This window comes from Lynx canadensis, chromosome E2 (assembly GCF_007474595.2).
Source record: "Lynx canadensis isolate LIC74 chromosome E2, mLynCan4.pri.v2, whole genome shotgun sequence".
In the NCBI taxonomy this organism is placed as follows: domain Eukaryota; kingdom Metazoa; phylum Chordata; class Mammalia; order Carnivora; family Felidae; genus Lynx; species Lynx canadensis.
In genome coordinates, this window is record NC_044317.1 from 4,435,704 (window position 1) to 4,455,829 (window position 20,126).

A 20,126-nucleotide genomic window follows, 5' to 3' on the forward strand; every position below is an offset into this window, starting at 1 on the left:
ACGATCTCGCGGTCCGTGAGTTCGAGCCCCGCGTCGGGCTCTGGGCTGACGGCTCGGAGCCTGGAGCCTGTTTCCGGTTCTGTGTCTCCCTCTCTCTCTGCCCCTCCCCCGTTCATGCTCTGTCTCTCTCTGTCCCAAAAATAAATAAACGTTGAAAAAAAAATTAAAAAAAAAAATGGGGCCGTGCTAAAAGGATTCAGTCTCCATAATCTGTTCTAAACGCCTGCAGAGAAAAGGCGGGGGGGGGCGGATAAGAGTGGGTCAAACAGACTGATAATCATCGAAGGCAGGTAATGGGTATGTGGGGGTCATTATATTATTCTACTTATGCATAGTTTTGAAAACGTCCCTAATGAAAGATCAACGAAAGGTTTGCCCAGCGAAGTCCCACTGTCGCTTCTGAGAGTCTCGGGGCAGCCGGCAGAGCGAGGGGCTGAGAGGCCCTGGGCTGCGCCCAGCGCTGCAGGCAGAGCTCACTGCCAAGGCCATGCACTCCCCGACGGAGGCAGACACACCCTTTCCTCAGAGATCCGGGGAGAACGAAGTCCAAGAGAAGAGGGGAACGTGAGCTCCGGAAAGCCCACGGAGGTGCGTCAGTGTTCTGGGGCCGCTGTGATAAATGACCACGACCTGGGGGGCTTTGAACACGGGGGGCTGGTTCTCGCTCAGTTCCGGAGGCCGGAACTCCAGATCAAGGTGCTGATGCGGCCACAGTCTCTTCTGGAGGTTCTGGGAGAGAATCCTTCCCGCCTCTTCCAGCTTCTGGGGGTTCCAGCCATCCCTGGGGCTCTTGCCTTGTAAGACACGCCCCGCCTGGGTCACATGGCCCTCTCCTCCCTGTGGGTGTCTCTGTGTGTCTCCCCTCTTCTGATTAGGGTCACCAGGCATTGGATTTAGGGCCACTCTGACCAGTCTGGCCTGCTTTGGACTAGCCACCTGTGCAAAGACCGTCTTTTCCAAATAAGAGAATATTCTGAGGTTCTGGGAGCCATCTGATTGGATAGAGGTGAGAGGGTAAGAGAGACACAAACACGGGCCGGGCACCCGTAACGCACCAGGCACTGAGCGCCTTAAATCTCCAGGCCACCTTCTGAAGCTCGGCTAGCCTCCCATGCACCAGGCCTCTCCTGCCCCAGGGCCTTTGCACTTCCCCCTCCCGTACATCCTTCCTCCAGACCCTCGCACGGCTCCCGTGTCTCCTTCCTTCCGGTCTCTGTTCGAAGATCACCTCCTCTGGGCACCAGTCGAATGGCTCCCCTGACCACGCAGCCCAAAAAGCCGCCCTGCTATCGTTTCCTAACGGCTGTCCTGACCACACTCAGTGGTGACGGATGACACAGGAAGCTGGCCGTCTGTCTTCCCCAAAGCAGAAAGTCGGTGTGGCTGCTGCTCTACGCACAATGCCTAGCCCATGGCCAGCAACGTGGAAAGCACTTATCTAGAATGAATAAATGAGTGAATGAATGAACGAATGAAGCGGCCCGCACCCATTTTGAGGCAGGGCAACCTGACGCTTGGTGGGGTTGGAACTCCTACTCAAGGTCACATAGCAGAGCAGAGACCAGCACTAGGTCTGTCCTGCCTCAGGTGCATGTCCTCCTGTCCGGGTCGCTTCCATAAGGCCCCCTGGCTCCCTGCCCTGCCCTGCCCTGCCCTCCCCTCCCTGCAGGCCACACCCACCCGGGACTCCCGGAGCAACAAGACTATTTCTGGACACAGGGCCCCTCCAGCCCCGGGCTCCAGGCCAGCTCAGGGCTGTGCATCCTGGCGGGGGCCACTCTGAGACCTGGGACCAGGTGCTGGTCTCCAGCCAGGCCTGGGTCAAGTGCCACCTTGAACCCCAGTTCCAGTCCCACCGGCTCGGCCCTCTCGGGAGCTGGACCCAGATGGCCCTTCCACACTGGCATCACCAGCCCCCCTCCTTCCCCCACCTTGAGACCATCCCAAGCACCTGCCACAGGCGAGTCACCGTGAGACACAGCAGACAGGTGGCCGACCCATGTGCCACCGGCACTGCTCTGATCGCAGATGATTAGACTCTTCCTGGCTCGGGGCCCCTCTAAGGCCACACGTAAAGGGACACAGGCGGAAAGGGTCTGCGGAAGGCTCCCCGTGCAGGCCACGGGCAAGACACCAGGTGAACGGCAACGCTAAAACCAACCGACATCTTACCGAGCGCCTCGTCTGTGCCACGCTCCGGGCACACGCCTAGCCTCCCCCCAACCTGAGGACACAGTATCGTCAAATGTCCCTGCTTGACCAATGAGCAGCTGGAGGCTCTGAGAGAAACTGACTGTCCAAGGATTCACGTCGGCCAGCCCGACCCTTAAGTGCCAGCTTCAACCAGGGCCAACCGGTAGGCATGGGGGTGGGGGCCCACGACAGAAAGTCCTTAAATGCGCTAAGCCGCCCTCTTCTCGTGTAAAACCCAGAACAGCAGGGACGTACTGGTTCCGATCTCCAGACAGCGCAACCGGGCTCAAGGAGGCTCAAGGCCCGGCCCGCAGTGTCGCAAGGCTGGAAAGTGGGGCTGGAACCCTGCTGGCCTGACTCTAATCTACCTTGGCCTTGCGATCCTGGGGCCACGCGTCTCGGGTCACGCTGAGGCGGGACTCCTAACGGTGATTCGCTGGAGACAGAGAAGCAGGCCTGTCTCTCGAGGTGGAGAGCTCCCTGTCGCCGGAGGCAAGCAGGGTGGTCAACACCTGGAACAGAGCGAGTGCTCTCCACGCACGTGTAAGTGAGTGCAGATGCTTTTCTGTCCCCGTCACGGACGGGCAAACACAGCCATGGGGAGTTGCCTTCTAGACCTGCAGGGAAGCCCCCAGATGAATCCCTGAACGGACAAGGTTACGCTGAATAAGCAGGCTCCCTGCTCTTAGAAACGTAAGAGGTCTCATTTCTGGAAAGGCCTTGGCTGGCACCTGTAGGAGTTTGTGTTTTTTTTTTTTTTTTTTTAATTTTTTAACGTTTATTTATTTTTGAGACAGAGAGAGACAGAGCATGAACAGGGGAGGGGCAGAGAGAGAGGGAGACACAGAATCTGAAACAGGCTCCAGGCTCTGAGCCGTCAGCCCAGAGCCTGACGCGGGGCTCGAACTCACGGACCACGAGATCATGACCTGAGCCCAAGTCGGACGCTTAACCGACCGAGCCACCCAGGCGCCCCTGTAGGAGTTTTAACACAGCCGAGGCAGGAAGGGGCAGTCAGGGCTGGACAGACCGAGGCCCAGCTGCAGAGGGGAGACCGTCAGTCCCCCCCGCCTGTGTCCGCCTGCTTCCCTGAACTCTAACTTCCAGGAGCCTCCACTGGTGCCTTCCAACCCTGGGATTCCGGGAAGCTTCTGGGCTGGCTAGAGCCACCTAGGCACCCAGAAGCTGACTTGGGTGCCAAACGCGTCCTTGAAAGATATCCCCAGTGTGCCGAGACCTGACCAATGAGCGGCGGGGGGGGGGGGGGGGGGGGGGGCTGGAGGGGAGTAGAGACAGAGGATGCTGCACAGAGGGCTGTGATTGGTCCGTCAAGCGGCCAATCACGAAGCTTTAAGTGCTGAAGCCAATAGGAAGGCCGCTGAAGCCTGGGGCAGCCGGGGTACCACAGAATGGAGGGAGAAGTGTCAGGTTCAGGAGGGGAAACCGAGGCAGTCTGGATGTCTGCAGGTGTCTGGGCTAGTCAGCCTGTTAACCGGGGGGTTCTGAACTGGCACTGGGTAGGCGGTAAGGGCGTTCGTTGACTTCCAGATCAGAATTTGCAGCCACGTGTGTTTCAAAGCTTTCTTTCCTCTTCCCTGTGGCTTCCAGGCATCGGACTCGTGTGCCTTCCACTTGGCTTTGGGCCAGCACCGAGGGCAGAGGCGAAGGGCAGGTATCGTTCACGGTCACGGCTGCCTGGGGAGTTGGTGAGCGGCTCGTGGCCATCAGGCTAAAGGCAGCCCGAACGAGCAGGGAGCCTTCTCTATCGCACGGCCGCCCTGCAGCCCAGACTGGTCCAAGGACACCTCCAACCACTATCTATTTTTTTTTTTTAACGTTTATTTATTTTTGAGACAGAGAGAGACAGAGCATGAACGGGGGAGGGGCAGAGAGAGAGGGAGACACAGAATCGGAAACAGGCTCCAGGCTCTGAGCCATCAGCCCAGAGCCCGACGCGGGGCTCGAACTCACGGACCGCGAGATCGTGACCCGGCTGAAGTCGGACGCTTAACCGACTGCGCCACCCAGGCGCCCCATTTTTTTTTTTTTTTTAATTTTTTTTTTTCAACGTTTATTTATTTTTGGGACAGAGAGAGACAGAGCATGAACGGGGGAGGGGCAGAGAGAGAGGGAGACACAGAATCGGAAACAGGCTCCAGGCTCCGAGCCATCAGCCCAGAGCCCGATGCGGGGCTCGAACTCACGGACCGCGAGATCGTGACCCGGCTGAAGTCGGACGCTTAACCGACTGCGCCACCCAGGCGCCCCACCTCCAACCAATATCTAAACACCGAACGGCTACTCCACACGCTCGGGCCGACACTAGCTAACGCAAGGGAAGACCCCTACCTGATCGAGGTATTTCCTCCACACGGGCTCGGTGTTACCGGCGACAAACTCATTCCAGCCATGGACCACCCTGCGTTGCGACACCGAGAACTCGGACAGCCCGTTCTGTAAGTCCACCTGGAAGGACACGGTGAAGCACCGGCTCACCGAAGGGCCAGGAGGGACCGGGGAACCCACCCCGCAGAGCTTCCACTCCGGAAGCCGGCCACTGCCGCCATGGACAAGGAAACCGGGCTGTCCACAGAGGAGAAGGAACTTGTTGAAAGGCCCTGAGCAAATAGGGACAGAGAGAGACAAGGGGAAAGCCCACAGTCCAGTTCTGTCTCAATCGGACCGCCCTCCTGCCCTGTAATTACAGCAGAAAAGACAACCTCGGGCCACAATTTCAATGAAGGAAACTGTAGCCAGGAATTCCAGAAACGTAGAAACGCTTCTGTTTACTTCTTTAAAAAAAAAAAAAAAAAAAAAAAAAATTCGCCTTGGAAACATCAAATGCTGCACCTGCCGTGGAGAGCGGTATGGAGGGTCACTCCCCCCCCCCAGTTAAAAATGGGATCCCCGCTTGCTGCGGCCCACATCCCTACGTGAGGCGTCTAGAGGGGTCAGACTCCCAGAGGTGCAAAGGAGGAGGCGGGTGCCAGGGGCCGGGTGGCGGGGAGCGTGGAGCGAATGTTTCGCGGGGACGGGGCCTCGGTTTTGCAAGATGGAAAGTTCTGGAGGCTGGTTGCACCCAGCGTGAATGCGCTCAACGGTCCCAAACGGTACACTCGACGATGGCACGTTTTACGTTGAGCGTGTTACCGTAATTAAGAATTAAAAAGAAAAAAAACGGAGAAAAGGCCCGTCCTTAGAAACAAGGGCTCAAATTACTATTATCTGTAATAATTATGACCTGGCATTGTGCCAGATACAACTCCAAGCTCTTTGCACAGCATTAGAGCAATAATTATGCGAGGGAACGTGGTCGTTCCCCAAAGGTACATCGCCCCAGCGTATAAAAGAGAACGTGTGTGGACAGGCCGGGGTTACGGGGTTGAGCTCTGTCAGACCGCCCGGATTCAAGTCTTGCCCTGCTCCTCCGGGACCACGCGGGTGACCGCGTTCTCTGGGTCTCCGAGTAAGAGAAGTACAGAGAGGTTTGGGGGGGACGCCTGCCCTCGGGTAAGGGCCCCACGAGGGCCAGCTCCAATGACGAGACGACGATGACAATGGACGATGACAATGGTCCCGTGGGATGTCGGAACGGCTCAACAGGAGTCGCATTTTCTAGCAGTGGTGGGAAAAACGCAGAACAACACAGAATTCTAAATCGGGGCTGTGGGGGGCTTTCTTCTGAAACCGAGAGCCTCCCCATCCCAGCATCAAACGCAAATTCAATTCTTACATAAAACGCTCTGGCCAAGTCCTCTCTGTGGCATTTGCTCGCCTCCTTGGGTGACAGAGCCACCACTGTTTTCTCTTTCTCGATGGCCTTCAGCTCACATTGTCCACCAATCTGCGGAAAAAAGCAGGATTGCTGTTAAGCAAGCGGCAATTTTGTACTGACGCGTTATTTTCGAAGCATAACATGCACGGAGAAAGTGCGCATTATCTTTTTTTTTGTAGTTCAAAGAAAAAAATTTTTTTTTTTAATTTTTTTTTTCAACGTTTATTTATTTTTGGGACAGAGAGAGACAGAGCATGAACGGGGGAGGGGCAGAGAGAGAGGGAGTCACAGAGTCGGAAACAGGCTCCAGGCTCTGAGCCATCAGCCCAGAGCCCGACGCGGGGCTCGAACTCACGGACCGCGAGATCGTGACCTGGCTGAAGTCGGACGCTTAACCGACTGCGCCACTCAGGCGCCCCAAAGAAAAAAAATTTTTAACGTCTATTCATTTTTGAGACACACAGTGTGAGTGGGGGAGGGGCAGAGAGAGAGGGAGGCACAGAATCCGAAGCAGGCTCCAGGCTCCGAGCGGTCAGCACAGAGCCCGACGCGGGGCTCAAACTCACAAACTGCGAGACCATGACCTGAGCCGAAGCCGGACGCTCAACCGACTGAGCCCCCCGGGCGCCCCTGCCCGTTCTACCCTTGATGGACCTTTGGGTTGTTTCCAGCAGTCGGTTGTTACTGATGCATCTGTTTTTAAGCAAACTTATGTTACGGAATTGGAACTCGCAAAGCGGAGAGAGAAGGGTGACAACGTACACGTTCAGAATCTCGAAGCTTGAACTTCTGGGATTCGTGGTCACGTATGTGCTACGTTGTAGCGAAAGCCCCTGATGCTGAGAGGTGATATCACGGCCTGTTCCTGCGTGTCGTTTGCAATAACCCAAGCAAAGCGGGGGGCGCAGCCGAGCTCTGGGTATCAGGCAGGCCTGGATAGAAGTCAGAGGAAGTATCTGGAGGGCACGGGAAGACAGCACAGGAGAGCTCAATCCGGAAAAGGCTAGGTATTTCTGCAAAGCGATTCCTAGTATGCTGTCCCCCGGGACATAATAGTCATCTTTTTCTTTTCCAGGAAGCAGGTTGTTGGGCGCCGGGAAGGAGGAAGGAGGCATCAGCCAACCTCTTACTTCAGCTGAAAGAGACAGAGCGGATTCCGCTTTTCCCTCTTGCCAGCCCTCATCCCCGACGTGGCCCCCCAAGTGCCTTGCTGCCTAGAAACGTTCTGCCAAGCCTAAACCCAGCAGAAGAAGAGAAATAATAAAGATCAGAGCAGAAATAAACAACATAGAATCTAAAAAACTGTAGAGCAGATCAACGAAACCAAGAGTTGGTTTCTTGAAAAAATAAACAAAATTGACAAACCTCTAGCCAGGCTTCTCAAAAAGAAAAGGGAGATGACCCAAATAGATAAAATCATGAATGAAAACGGAATTATTACAACCAATCCCTCAGAGACACAAACAATTATCAGGGAATACTATGAAAAATTATATGCCAACAAATCAGACAACCTGGAAGAAATGGACAAATTCCTAAACACCCACACGCTTCCAAAACTCAATCAGGAGGAAATAGAAAGCTTGAACAGACCCATAACCAGCGAAGAAGTTGAATCGGTTATCAAAAATCTCCCAACAAATAAGAGTCCAGGACCAGATGGCTTCCCAGGGGAGTTCTACCAGACGTTTGAAGCAGAGATAATACCTATCCTTCTCAAGCTATTCCAAGAAATAGAAAGGGAAGGAAAACTTCCAGACTCATTCTATGAAGCCAGTATTATTTGATTCCTAAACCAGACAGAGACCCAGTAAAAAAAAGAGAACTACAGGCCAATATCCCTGATGAATATGGATGCAAAAATTCTCAATAAGATACTAGCAAATCGAAATCAACAGCATATAAAAAGAATTATTCACCATGATCAAGTGGGATTCATTCCTGGGATGCAGGGCTGGTTCAACATTCGCAAATCAATCAACGTGATACATCACATTAATAAAAGAAAAGATAAGAACCATATGGTCCTGTCAATCGATGCAGAAAAGGCCTTTGACAAAATTCAGCACCCTTTCTTAATAAAAACGCTTGAGAAAGTCGGGATAGAAGGAACATGCTTAAACATCATAAAAGCCATTTAAGAAAAGCCCACAGCTTACATCATCCTCGATGGGGAAAAACTGGGAGCTTTTCCCCTGAGATCAGGAACACAACAGGGATGTCCACTCTCACTGCTGTTGTTTAACATAGTGTTGGAAGTGCTAGCATCAGCAATCAGACAACAAAAGGAAATCAAAGGCATCAAAATTGGCAAAGATGAAGTCAAGCTTTCACTTTTTGCAGATGACATGATATTATACATGGAAAATCCGATAGACTCCACCAAAAGTCTGCTAGAACTGATACATGAATTCAGCAAAGTTGCAGGATACAAAATCAATGTACAGAAATCAGTTGCATTCTTATACACTAACAATGAAGCAACAGAAAGACAAATAAAGAAAATGATCCCATTCACAATTGCACCAAGAAGCATAAAATACCTAGGAATAAATCTAACCAAAGATGTAAAGGATCTGTATGCTGAAAACTATAGAAAGCTTATGAAGGTAATTGAAGAAGATATAAAGAAATGGAAAGACATTCCCTGCTCATGGATTGGAAGAATAAATATTGTCAAAATGTCAATACTACCCAAAGCTATCTACACATTCAATGCAATCCCAATCAAAATTGCACCAGCATTCTTCTTGAAACTAGAACAAGCAATCCTAAAATTCATATGGAACCACAAAAGGCCCCGAAGAGCCAAAGTAATTTTGAAGAAGAAGACCAAAGCAGGAGGCATCACAATCCCAGACTTTAGCCTCTACTACAAAGCTGTAATCATCAAGACAGCATGGTATTGGCACAAAAACAGACACATAGACCAACGGAATAGAATAGAAACCCCAGAACTAGACCCACAAACGTATAGCCAACTCATCTTTGACAAAGCAGGAAAGAACATCCAATGGAAAAAAGACAGTCTCTTTAACAAATGGTGCTGGGAAAACTGGACAGCAACATGCAGAAGGTTGAAACTAGACCACTTTCTCACACCATTCACAAAAATAAACTCAAAATGGATAAAGGACCTGAATGTGAGACAGGAAACCATCAAAACCTTAGAGGAGAAAGCAGGAAAAGACCTCTCTGACCTCAGCCGTAGCAATCTCTTACTCGACACATCCCCAAAGGCAAGGGAATTAAAAGCAAAAATGAACTACTGGGACCTTATGAAGATAAAAAGCTTCTGCACAGCAAAGGAAACACCAACAAAACTAAAAGGCAACCAATGGAATGGGAAAAGATATTTGCAAATGACATATCGGACAAAGGGCTAGTATCCAAAATCTATAAAGAACTCACCAAACTCCACACCCGAAAAACAAATAACCCAGTGAAGAAATGGGCAGAAAACATGAATAGACACTTCTCTAAAGAAGACATCCGGATGGCCAACAGGCACATGAAAAGATGCTCAACGTCGCTCCTCATCAGGGAAATACAAATCAAAACCACACTCAGATATCACCTCACGCCAGTCAGAGTGGCCAAAATGAACAAATCGGGAGACTATAGATGCTGGAGAGGATGTGGAGAAATGGGAACCCTCTTGCACTGTTGGTGGGAATGCAAATTGGTGCAGCCGCTCTGGAAAGCAGCGTGGAGGTTCCTCAGAAAATTAAAAATAGACCTACCCTATGACCCAGCAATAGCACTGCTAGGAATTTATCCAAGGGATACAGGAGTACTGATGCATAGGGGCACTTGTACCCCAATGTTTATAGCAGCACTCTCAACAATAGCCAAATTATGGAAAGAGCCTAAATGTCCATCAACTGATGAATGGATAAAGAAGATATGGTTTATATACACAATGGAGTACTACGTGGCAATGAGAAAGAACGAAATAGGGCCCTTTGTAGCAACGTGGATGGAACTGGAGAGTGTGATGCTAAGTGAGATAAGTCACACAGAGAAAGACAGATACCATATGTTTTCACTCTTATGGGGATCCTGAGAAACTTAACAGAAACCCATGGAGGAGGGGAAGGAAAAAAAAAAAAAGGTTAGAGTGGGAGAGAGCCAAAGCATAAGAGACTCTTAAAAACTGAGAACAAACTGAGGGCTGATGGGGGGTGGGAGGGAGGGGAGGGTGGGTGATGGGTATTGAGGAGGGCACCTTTTGGGATGAGCACTGGGTGTTGTATGGAAACCAATTTGACAATCAATTTCATATACTGAAAAAAAAAAAAAAGAAATGTTCTGCCAAGGGGCGCCCGGGGGGCTCAGTCGGTGAACCATTTGACTTCGGCTCAGGTCACGATCTCTCGGTTCGTGAGTTCGAGCCCCGCGTTGGGCTCTGTGCTGACAGCTCAGAGCCTGGAGCCTGCTTCGGATTCCATGTCTCCCTCTCTCTCTGCCCCACCCCGCCCCGTCCCCCACCAAAATAAATAAACATTTTTAAAAAGAAAGAAAGAAACAAACGCTCTGCCAACCACGTCCACTTCCGGGGATTGTTCTCACTTGTGCCGTGACCAAAAAGCACAGCAGTGATCACATTCCACGGGCGCCCCTGATTGTCGGGAGCTTTCCGGAGACCCACCCCGCACGCACGCACCAGGCTTGAGACATCGGATTCCAGTGGCTCTCGGGATAAAACACCACACTGTACTTTTATTTTTTTTATTAAAAAAAAATTTTGTTAATGTTTATTTCCTTTTGAGAGAGAGACAGAGCGCGAGGAGAGGAGCAGAGAGAGGGGGAGACACAGAATCCGAAGCAGGTTCCAGGCTCCGAGCCGTCAGCACAGAGCCCGACGTGGGGCTCGAACTCACAGATCGCGAGATGGTGACCTGAGCGAACTTGGACGCTCAACCGACTGAGCCCCCCAGGCGCCCCCACCATGATGTATTTTAAAGCAGGCGTTGTCACCCAGGGGCAGCTCTGCAATGCCTGGAGATGTGTTTGCTTGTCATCACTGGGGGGACAGGGGAGCGACTGGCACCGGCTGGGTGGGGTCCCACACACACAGGACACGCAAGGACTGATGGGGCACAAAACCTCAGCAGCACAGAGAGAGTGACCCCTGCGCGAGACACAGAAGCATCACTCTGTCCTGACGTCCCCCCAGACCAGATGAGGACACCAATCAAGACGCACGTGCCCTCGACGCCACTGGACGGACGACTGGACGCCTGCTCTCGGCCACAAGCCTCCGTTTGCCCTCATCACGGTGTCGCCCAGGACACGGCCCGGGCCCGCCTGCCAGCGTGTCGCCACGGGCTTCCCTGATCACAACGTCCGCGTCTGCAAAATGGGGGGATGATACGGGCCTCGCGGGGCTTTCGTCGAGTCGGACAAGGGGCGGCGTGTCAAGGGCTCAGTACAGCCGAGACCCACCTCCTTCCCGGGCTCCCCATCAGAGACGCCCGCACTCTCTTCTCTCATCCACCACAGTCAAGCTTGGGAAGGGGTGGTTAACACTCACCGCCCCCACCTTCTCACCTCCCACTCTCAACCCACTTCCGCCGCCCTTCCCAAGCCCTTCCCATGTCCCGAGGGACCCGAAACACCACCGGCGAAACACCACCGGCGAGGGCTCAGCCTGTCTCACTGCAAGGTTGTCCGTTTCAGAAAGCGGAGCCCTTGGATCCGGGGGCTGAGCCCGTGGGCCCCGTGCCCCGCTCGCGTGTGGGTGGCTTCTGCCCTGGGACGCTCGCATGTGGCCCGCCCGCTCCCTCCTGAACACACGCTCGCAGACATCCATCGGGTGAGGATCCCAGCGTGTGCCCCTCGTCTCGACAGTGGCACATCCTGATGGAGGTCAGGTGCCCTCTGGGCACCGCTTCCTGTCAAGCCTGATGTGGGGGGCCACCTCTCCCTTCTCCTTTATTCTCTTTTTAAAATTAAGACGAAACTCACATTACATAAAACTATTTTTTTTCATGTTTATTTAATTTTGAGAGAGAGAGAGGAAGAGAGAGAGGGAGCAGGGGAGGGTCAGAGAGAGAGGGAGACACAGGATCCGAAACGGGCTCCAGGCTCCGAGCTGTCGGCACCAGAGCCCGACACGGGGTTCGAACTCACAAACCGCGAGATCGTGACCTGAGCCGGAGTCGGACGCTTAACCGACGGAGCCCCCCAGGCGCCCCTAAAACTAACCCTCTAACAATTCTGTGGCATTTAGTGCATCTCCCGTGTTATGCGGCCACCAGCTCCTTCTAGCTCCAAGACCTTTTCATTCCCCCGAGACCTGTGGCCACTGTCAGTGAGTCCCCTCCACTCCCCCGGCTGCCACCACTCTGCTCTCTGTCTCTACGGATTTACCTGTTGTGCATATTTCACATAAACAGGATCATGCAATAGGTGACCTCCCTTTGTGACCTCTGAAGTATTGTTTGCCCACAGTACACAGAGCCGCCTGCCAGGCATGGGGCCTCCCAACCCCCTAAGGAAAGGGTCTGGAACGTTCGGACTTTGAGTGTTTTCACTAAGCAGAGACGGCTCGGAGCGGATATTTAACCTAGCGGTGGCTTCCAAAGCAGCCACCAGGGGCAAATAGGACACTCGCTGACAGCTGAGTCGGCTGACAACGTGAGCTCACTGCGGAGCAAGTGCATGCGTGGCACCTGGAGGGCGGGCCAGCTTCCCTGAGCCAGAAGCCAGGCTTTCTCTGCCTTCCCGTCCAGCCCGGGGGACTCAGTTTGTCGCAAACCCTCAGGGAGTTAGACCCGAGTGATTGCTTCCCTGTTTCTTTAAACATTCCTTAGACCTTTATTTCTTCAACACGTTGGTGCAAAACCTCCCCCATGCCTTGGTTTCCCCCTCTGGAAAGTGAGGGTTCTAAGAGCAGAGGCTTGTAAGTTTCCCCGGGGGGGGGGGTGTGGTAACAGGAAACCAGACACGGGGCCCCAAGGGCAGTGCCTGGGACCCAGAAAGCGGAAGGGAACATATACATCGGGAGCTCGCCGACTGCTGCATGAAGACACGCGCCCGCGAAAAAATTACTCTCTATCTGCAATGCGAATGCAACGCGGTGTCTGCAAATCTGGGAACAGTGGGAAGGAACAGGCCGAGAGACACCCGTGGCCCAGGTGGCAGGGCCATGATGGGGACACCTCACTCTAGAGAGGAGATGGGCAGGGGTGTGATTCTGAGGAGGGGTGGGGCTCGGGAGTCGTGAGTAAAAGCATCCTCAAAGCAGATGCAGGAGTGAGTTCCCAGGGAGCGGAGAGGGACCGGCTGGGCTCAAGAAGGACAGTTGGCAAGGTGCCCAGCAGAGCACGTGGTGCGTTTGGGGAACTCGAAGGGACAGAGCGTGACTCGGAAGGGTTCCAGAAGGAGGGCCGGGGCCGCAGAGGAAGTCAGGGGCCCAGTGAACCACACAGCCCTGACTCCTCTAGACTCTCATTGTAGGGGCGCCCGGGGAGCTCAGTCGGTCAAGCGTCCGACTCGATTTCGGCTCCGGGCGTGATCTCACTGTTCACGGGTTCGAGCCTCACACCGGGCTCTGTGCTGACAGGGCGGAGCCTGCCTGGGATTCTCTCTGTGCCCCTCCCCCATCCACGCTGTCTCTGTCTCTCTCTAAATAAATTAAAAAAGAGAAAAATGAGTCTCATAGTGTGGGTGGATGCCTTATTGGGATCAAGGCACTTGGAGAGGAACAACGTACGGGTCACGGTAACCCAAGAACAATCGGGCAGGGTCATTACGGAGGGGACATTGGAGATGAGGGGCAAAGGACCCCAACTCAATGCAAAAGCTTCCTTCTTTCCAAGACTTCCGCGACAGTCTCTCCTAAGGCATCTGTGAACTATCTGGTTATGCCTCAGCCTGGTGGTTCTCGCCGAGGGGTCCTCAGCCCAGCGTCACCTGGGACGCACTAGAAAGGCAGGTTCTCAGGGCCCATGCCACATCTCAGAAGCTCTGGGCAGGAACCCTGCAATCCATGCATTAGCAGTCCCTCGAGGGGACAGTGAGGCACTCCACAGTTGGAGAACCACCGGGGTCCTGTAAAAATACGTTGTCTGCAGGCAATGCTGGAGACTTCCCCTTGGTGATGGCAGAGCAAATGCCCTGTGCCACGGCCAGTGCGGCCGGCCTGCGTCCCGTGCTGTCTCCGCTCGTCAAACGAGCCCTTGTCGGTCCCTCATCCAGTCCCCAACTTCTCGCGCTGTGCAGGAAACCAGGCCTGGTACCCCGGGAAAGCAGACACAGTCCTCGCCCTCAACTGACGAATGACACCAGCCGCTTTGTTTAAAAGAACAAGGAGGACAATTAGGACAAAGAGAAACTGCGAAAGTACCCGAAGAAATCACGGCCTACATTTGTTCTTTTTTAATCTCAGCGGGAAAAGGACTTTCTGAGCACAAGACAAAGCCAGATGCCACGAACGAAAAAGCTTGATAAACTCACCGCGTAACAACGGGGTTGTCTTTTGGAGAAAGCACGGCACGCCAAGTCTAAAGACAAGCACCGCACCGGGGAGACACCTGCAGCTCGTGACACTGACGGTGAATGGCCCCCCGAGCGAACGAGGAGCGCGTACTCACGAAGAAGGAAAGAGACCATCGGCCCATGGTTTTCAAAAATGGACGGAAGAGAGACACTAAGAGTTCGTGGAAAGAAGGCGATCGATAAGTAACTGACATGTAAAAGGATAATCAAACTCGCTGAAAACCAGAGCGCGTTTGAAAACGGCCACAGCCGGTCTTTACCTGTCTGCAAGGTCAGGTTCAAGAAGTTTGCGGCTTGCGGGGCCGGGGGAGCGAGTTTTCATCCTCGGGAAGGCAGACAAGCCCTCGCGGAAGGCCACATGGCAACATCAAGCCTAAAGCTGACCCATTCTAGCACTTTCTTTTGCAGACCTATTTACTGCAGGATAGTATCTCTTCCAAGTCACCCACTGCACTAGTGTTTACAAAAGCGAACTATTGGAAACAACCCCCATGTCCATTAACAAAGGACCGGTCAAGGGGAGGCTGCACGGCTCAGTTGGCTGAGCGTCTAACTTCAGCCTCAGGTCATGATCTCGCGGTTCGTGAGTTCAAGCCCCGCGTTGGGCTTTGTGCTGACGGCTCGGAGCCTGGAGCTGCTTCGGCTTCTGTGTCTCCCTCTCTCTCTGCCCCTCCCCCACTCACGCTTTGTCTCTCTCTCTCTCAAAAATAAATAAAAACATTTAAAACATTTTTAAAAAAATCAGATTGTGAAAGCTTTTGATTTACCTGTATGGACAACATTAAACATATACTGAAGTATGTCCTGTACGCAGTCGGGTGCACAGTTAGGGAGTGTGCACCTGAATGCATTCTCGCAGACAGGTTCCCCTGGGGACCCCGTGCCGACGCCGCGGAGAATCTCTTTAGCAGCCAGAAGGCTGCCCCGTGCCCGCTCTCGGTTCGTAGCTCCTTAAAAGATGAGCAACGTTTCGATCTCCCCCAGCGTGGATTTGTTGTATTTTGGAGCCCCACCTAAATGAACACAAACCATACAGCTGTCCTCCTGTGTCTGGCCCCTCTCACTGCGGTGAGACTCGCCCGTGTTTCTCCCCGCACGTACGACGTGGATTAAAATCAAAAACAAAACTGTCATGCATCGTCTTTAGATGGCCGGTCCTATTTCAAGTATTCCGTGGCCCAGACGGGCCGCAATTCACTTAACCATTTGCATGTGTCTGGGTATGTCGGGTGCGTCTGGTCTGGCCTTCACACACAACGCCTTCCGCGAGCCATGCTATCGTGTGTAGGTCTTTGAGCGGGCGTGAGCCCTCGTCTCTCCGGGGAACACACCCAGAAGGGAAATGCGGGCTCATAGGTACACCTGCCTTGAGTTATAGGGGCCCCTGCCAGGCGGTTTGCCCAAGGGGTGGTGCCACTAACAAGAGAAGGCAAAAAGGTGCACGAGACTGGGAGTAAGCAGCTAGCCTGGGTAGGACAGGAAGGGAATAGAAACAGGCTGGTTGTCTTTGGGGCGGGGCGGCTGGAGGACGGAAGCAGCAAGGGCCTCCCAGAGAGCCTCCCTTTTGTCACCTCCTGAATCATGAGTCACCTGCATAGGTTGCTGATTCAAAGGGGGAAAAGCCTGCAGACCAAGCCTGAGAGGGGCAGAACCTGTGCAGGAGGGAAGGGGGCTTCCTAGCGAAAGGAAAGGAACCTGGGGAACCCAAGACCTAGCAGACGCGCTGGAGGGTGGGGAGGGCAACCCCCTGGGGTGCACAGAGCAAAGGGAGGCTGGTAACCCCACGGGGCCTGCCCAGTACTCTTGGATGTTAGGGGGAAACAACCCTAAATCAGCCAACTGGGCGGAGGGACCGCTGCCTGGCCCCCGACTCGGCTCACCGAGATTCACTGATCGGGGGGTCCCACTTCCCCCGCAACCTGCTGTGCAACCCTCAGCCAGGCCCTTGACTTCTCTGAGCTTGTCTCCTCTGTGAGACGGGAATGATCCCCACGCACTGGATGGGACTGCTGACGCGGGGCTTCTCCAGTTCCAGCCTTAGGTCGCCATGGGTTTCAGATGTGTGTTCCAGGCCCTGGAAGTACACCTAGGCAGGGTTTGCGGTGCGTGTGAGACGGTGGTGTCACTCCAGACAACAAAGCACGACCGACGGGACAAAATGAGATGCTGTTTTTGCCAGGATGGCCAGTGCAGTCAGGGACCAAATGAGGAGACCCCAAGCCGGGCGGTGGCCGACACAACCGGGGCGGGAGGCGGGGGCAGCGGGAAGGTGAGGAGACTGGGTGCAGGCAGGGCAATTGTGCGGTAAGTCGACACGACCACTCTCACTGGTGTCAGGAGTTAGGAACATGGAGGGGCACCAACCCCGGGGTATTCACGGGATTGGATGGGATCTATGGACTTATTTACTTATTTATTTGTTTATGGTCAGGGTATAGAGGGATAGAGAGAGAAAGATTAGGGTATATAAGGATATATATATATATATATATAGGGTTAGGGTATAAAGAATTAGGGTATATAGGGATATATATATATAGGGCTAAGGTATATAGGGATATATATATAGGATTAGGGTATAAAGGGTTAGGGTATATAGGGATATATATATATATGTGTGTGTGTGTGTATATATATATATATATAGGGTTAGGGAATGGAAATATATATATCTATGTGGTCAGGGTATATAGGGATATATATAGAGAGATTAGGGTATATAGGGATATATATATAGGGTTAGGGTATAAAGGATTAGGGTATATAGGGGGATATATATATATATATATAGGGTTAAGGTATATAGGGATATATATATAGGGTTAGGGTATAAAGGATTAGGGTATATAGGGGGATATATATATATATATACACACATATATATATATAGGGTTAAGGTATATAGGGATATATATATAGAGTTAGGGTATAAAGGATTAGGGTATATAGGGATAGAGAGAGAGATTAGGGTATATAGGGTTAGGGTATAAAGGGTTAGGGTATATAGGGATTGGGGTTAGGGTATGGATATATATATATGTGTGTGTGTGTGTGTGTGTGTGAGATCAGGGTATATAGGGATATAGTGAGAGAGATTAGGGTATACAGGGTATATTATATAGGGTTAGGGTGTATAGGTTAGGGTATATAGGGATATATAGAGAGAGATTAGGTTATATAGGGATATATATATAGGGTTAGGGTATGGAGATATATATATATATGTTGTTAGGGTATATACGGATATATATATATATAGGTTAGGGTATAAAGGATTAGGGTATGTAGGGATATATATATATAGGGCTAAGGTATATAGGTATATATAAGATATATATAGGATTAGGGTATAAAGGGTTAGGGTATATAGGGATATATATATATGTGTGTGTGTATATATATATATATATATATATAGGGTTAGGGAATGGAAATATATATATCTATGTGGTCAGGGTATATAGGGATATATAGAGAGAGATTAGGGTATATAGGGATATATATATAGGGTTAGGGTATAAAGGATTAGGGTATATAGGGGGATATATATATATATATATATATATACATACATATATATATAGGGTTAAGGTATATAGGGATATATATATAGGGTTAGGGTATAAAGGGTTAGGGTATATAGGGATTGGGGTTAGGGTATGGATATATATATATATATATGTGTGTGTGTGTGTGTGTGTGTGTGTGTGTGTGAGATCAGGGTATATAGGGATATAGAGAGAGAGATTAGGGTATATAGGGTATATTATATAGGGTTAGGGTGTATAGGTTAGGGTATATAGGGATATATAGAGAGAGATTAGGTTATATAGGGATATATATATAGGGTTAGGGTATGGAGATATATGTATATATGTTGTTAGGGTATATACGGATATATATATATATATATATATATATATATAGGGTTAGGGTATAAAGGATTAGGGTATATAGGGATATATATATATATATATATAGGGCTAAGGTATATAGGGAGATATATATAGGATTAGGGTATAAAGGGTTAGGGTATATAGGGATATATATATATATATATATATATATATAGGGTTAGGGTGGATATATATATATATCTATGTGGTCAGAGTATATAGGGTATATAGAGAGATTAGGGTATATAGGGATATATATATATATAGGGTTTGGGTATAAAGGGTTAGGGTATATAGGGATTGAGGTTAGAGTATGGAGATATATATATATCTATGTGGTCAGGGTATACAGGGATATATAGAGAGAGATTAGGGTATATAGGGATATATATATAAGGTTAGGGTACGGAGATATATATATCCACGTGGTTAGGGTATATAGGAATATATCTACATATCTCTCTCTCTCTCTCTCTCTCTATATATATATATATATATAGTACACACAGACAGAGCTATACAAGTAAATGTTGATCTCACAGTGTACATACACACACACACACACACACACACACACACACACACACACACACCCCTCCGAGAGGGCTCGGCAGCCATAACACCCCAGTGGCATGAGCCACCTGCCCTCAGATCCTGATTTCTAAATTCCATTCTTCCACTAGAAAGAGTGGAGAAATGGCTGCTTCCAGGGCTGGGGCTGGGAAAGTGCCAAATGAGCCTGGAATTTCTTGTGACGCCAGAAAACGAGGACGGGCTCCAAGAGCGATGGAAAAAACATCCAGGGGACATGGCAGTCACCCTGCAGATGCTCCTACTGGCCAGACCGGGGACATGAAACTAAAAACGATGGTAACAAATGTTGGCGCCCCTTATCAAATAGGAATTCATGATAATATGAGTGAATGAATGAATGAATGAATGGGCACGCCGAGGGGGGCAGCGCTCCCTCCGGTCTGAACACCAAGGGATCAATGAGCGAGGGACAGAACTAGCAGATCAGCTCCTCTTGCAGGCGTCATCGATTTGGGCAGGGACCCCCCACAGATGCTAACACCAGAGTGGAAAGGTATGAGAAACGGCCTCGACACGACCCTCCATGAAACACTTACTAATCACGGCGAGGACAGCAGTAACTTTATGGAAGAGAAACGTGGGCTGGAGGAGGTCAGGAGAACTCAAGCATCCCCTACACCTGACGCGGGTCCGAATTCCTGGGACGGCCGCGTGACCCCGGGGAAGGTGCCTCACTTCCTAAACCTCAGATTTCTGCAGGGATTTTTTATAAGGATTCAACACAGCACGGTGCACCCGTAGATGTTCACTGGGACATTCTTCTAAAAATTAAAAAGAAAAGGGGGGGAACCACCCAAATGCCCATCAGTAGGGGGTGGGTGAAATAGAAATGTCTACGCAGCCACTGAAGAAGAACGTTCTTGATCTGTATCTACTGCATGGAGAGGCTGGTGGGGGGGGGGGCAGACGGCGTGCACAGTGTGATTTTATGTCTGTGTTTTTAAAGAGACACTTGTGTAGTTGCATATAAACAATAATTACTGAGATCAGGGGCTGCCCTAAATGCTTTATACATACTGAATCATTGCCTTCACCCCGTCACAACACCCCGTTGTACAGAACACTGAGTTGGCTCCGGGTCATTTTGCCCCCCCCCCGGGGGGGGGCCCTGGGCTGCGGGCTTCAGCGATCTTGACCGCAGCCTCTCAGGACTGCACAGCAAG

The 20,126-nt window shown here is 51.2% G+C and overlaps 1 protein-coding gene across 1 annotated transcript in view; it reads right to left on the reverse strand.

Annotated features, from left to right (window-relative positions):
- ATP2C2 (ATPase secretory pathway Ca2+ transporting 2) overlaps positions 1–20,126 on the reverse strand; it is a 63,801-nt gene that overhangs the window by 35,793 nt on the left and 7,882 nt on the right. Inside the window, exons 2-3 of the mRNA XM_030299684.1 lie at positions 5,927–6,037; positions 4,543–4,659 (exon numbers count right to left, since the gene is read on the reverse strand). Coding sequence (XP_030155544.1) covers positions 4,543–4,659; positions 5,927–6,037 — 228 coding nt within the window. The remainder of the gene's footprint in view (positions 1–4,542; positions 4,660–5,926; positions 6,038–20,126) is intronic.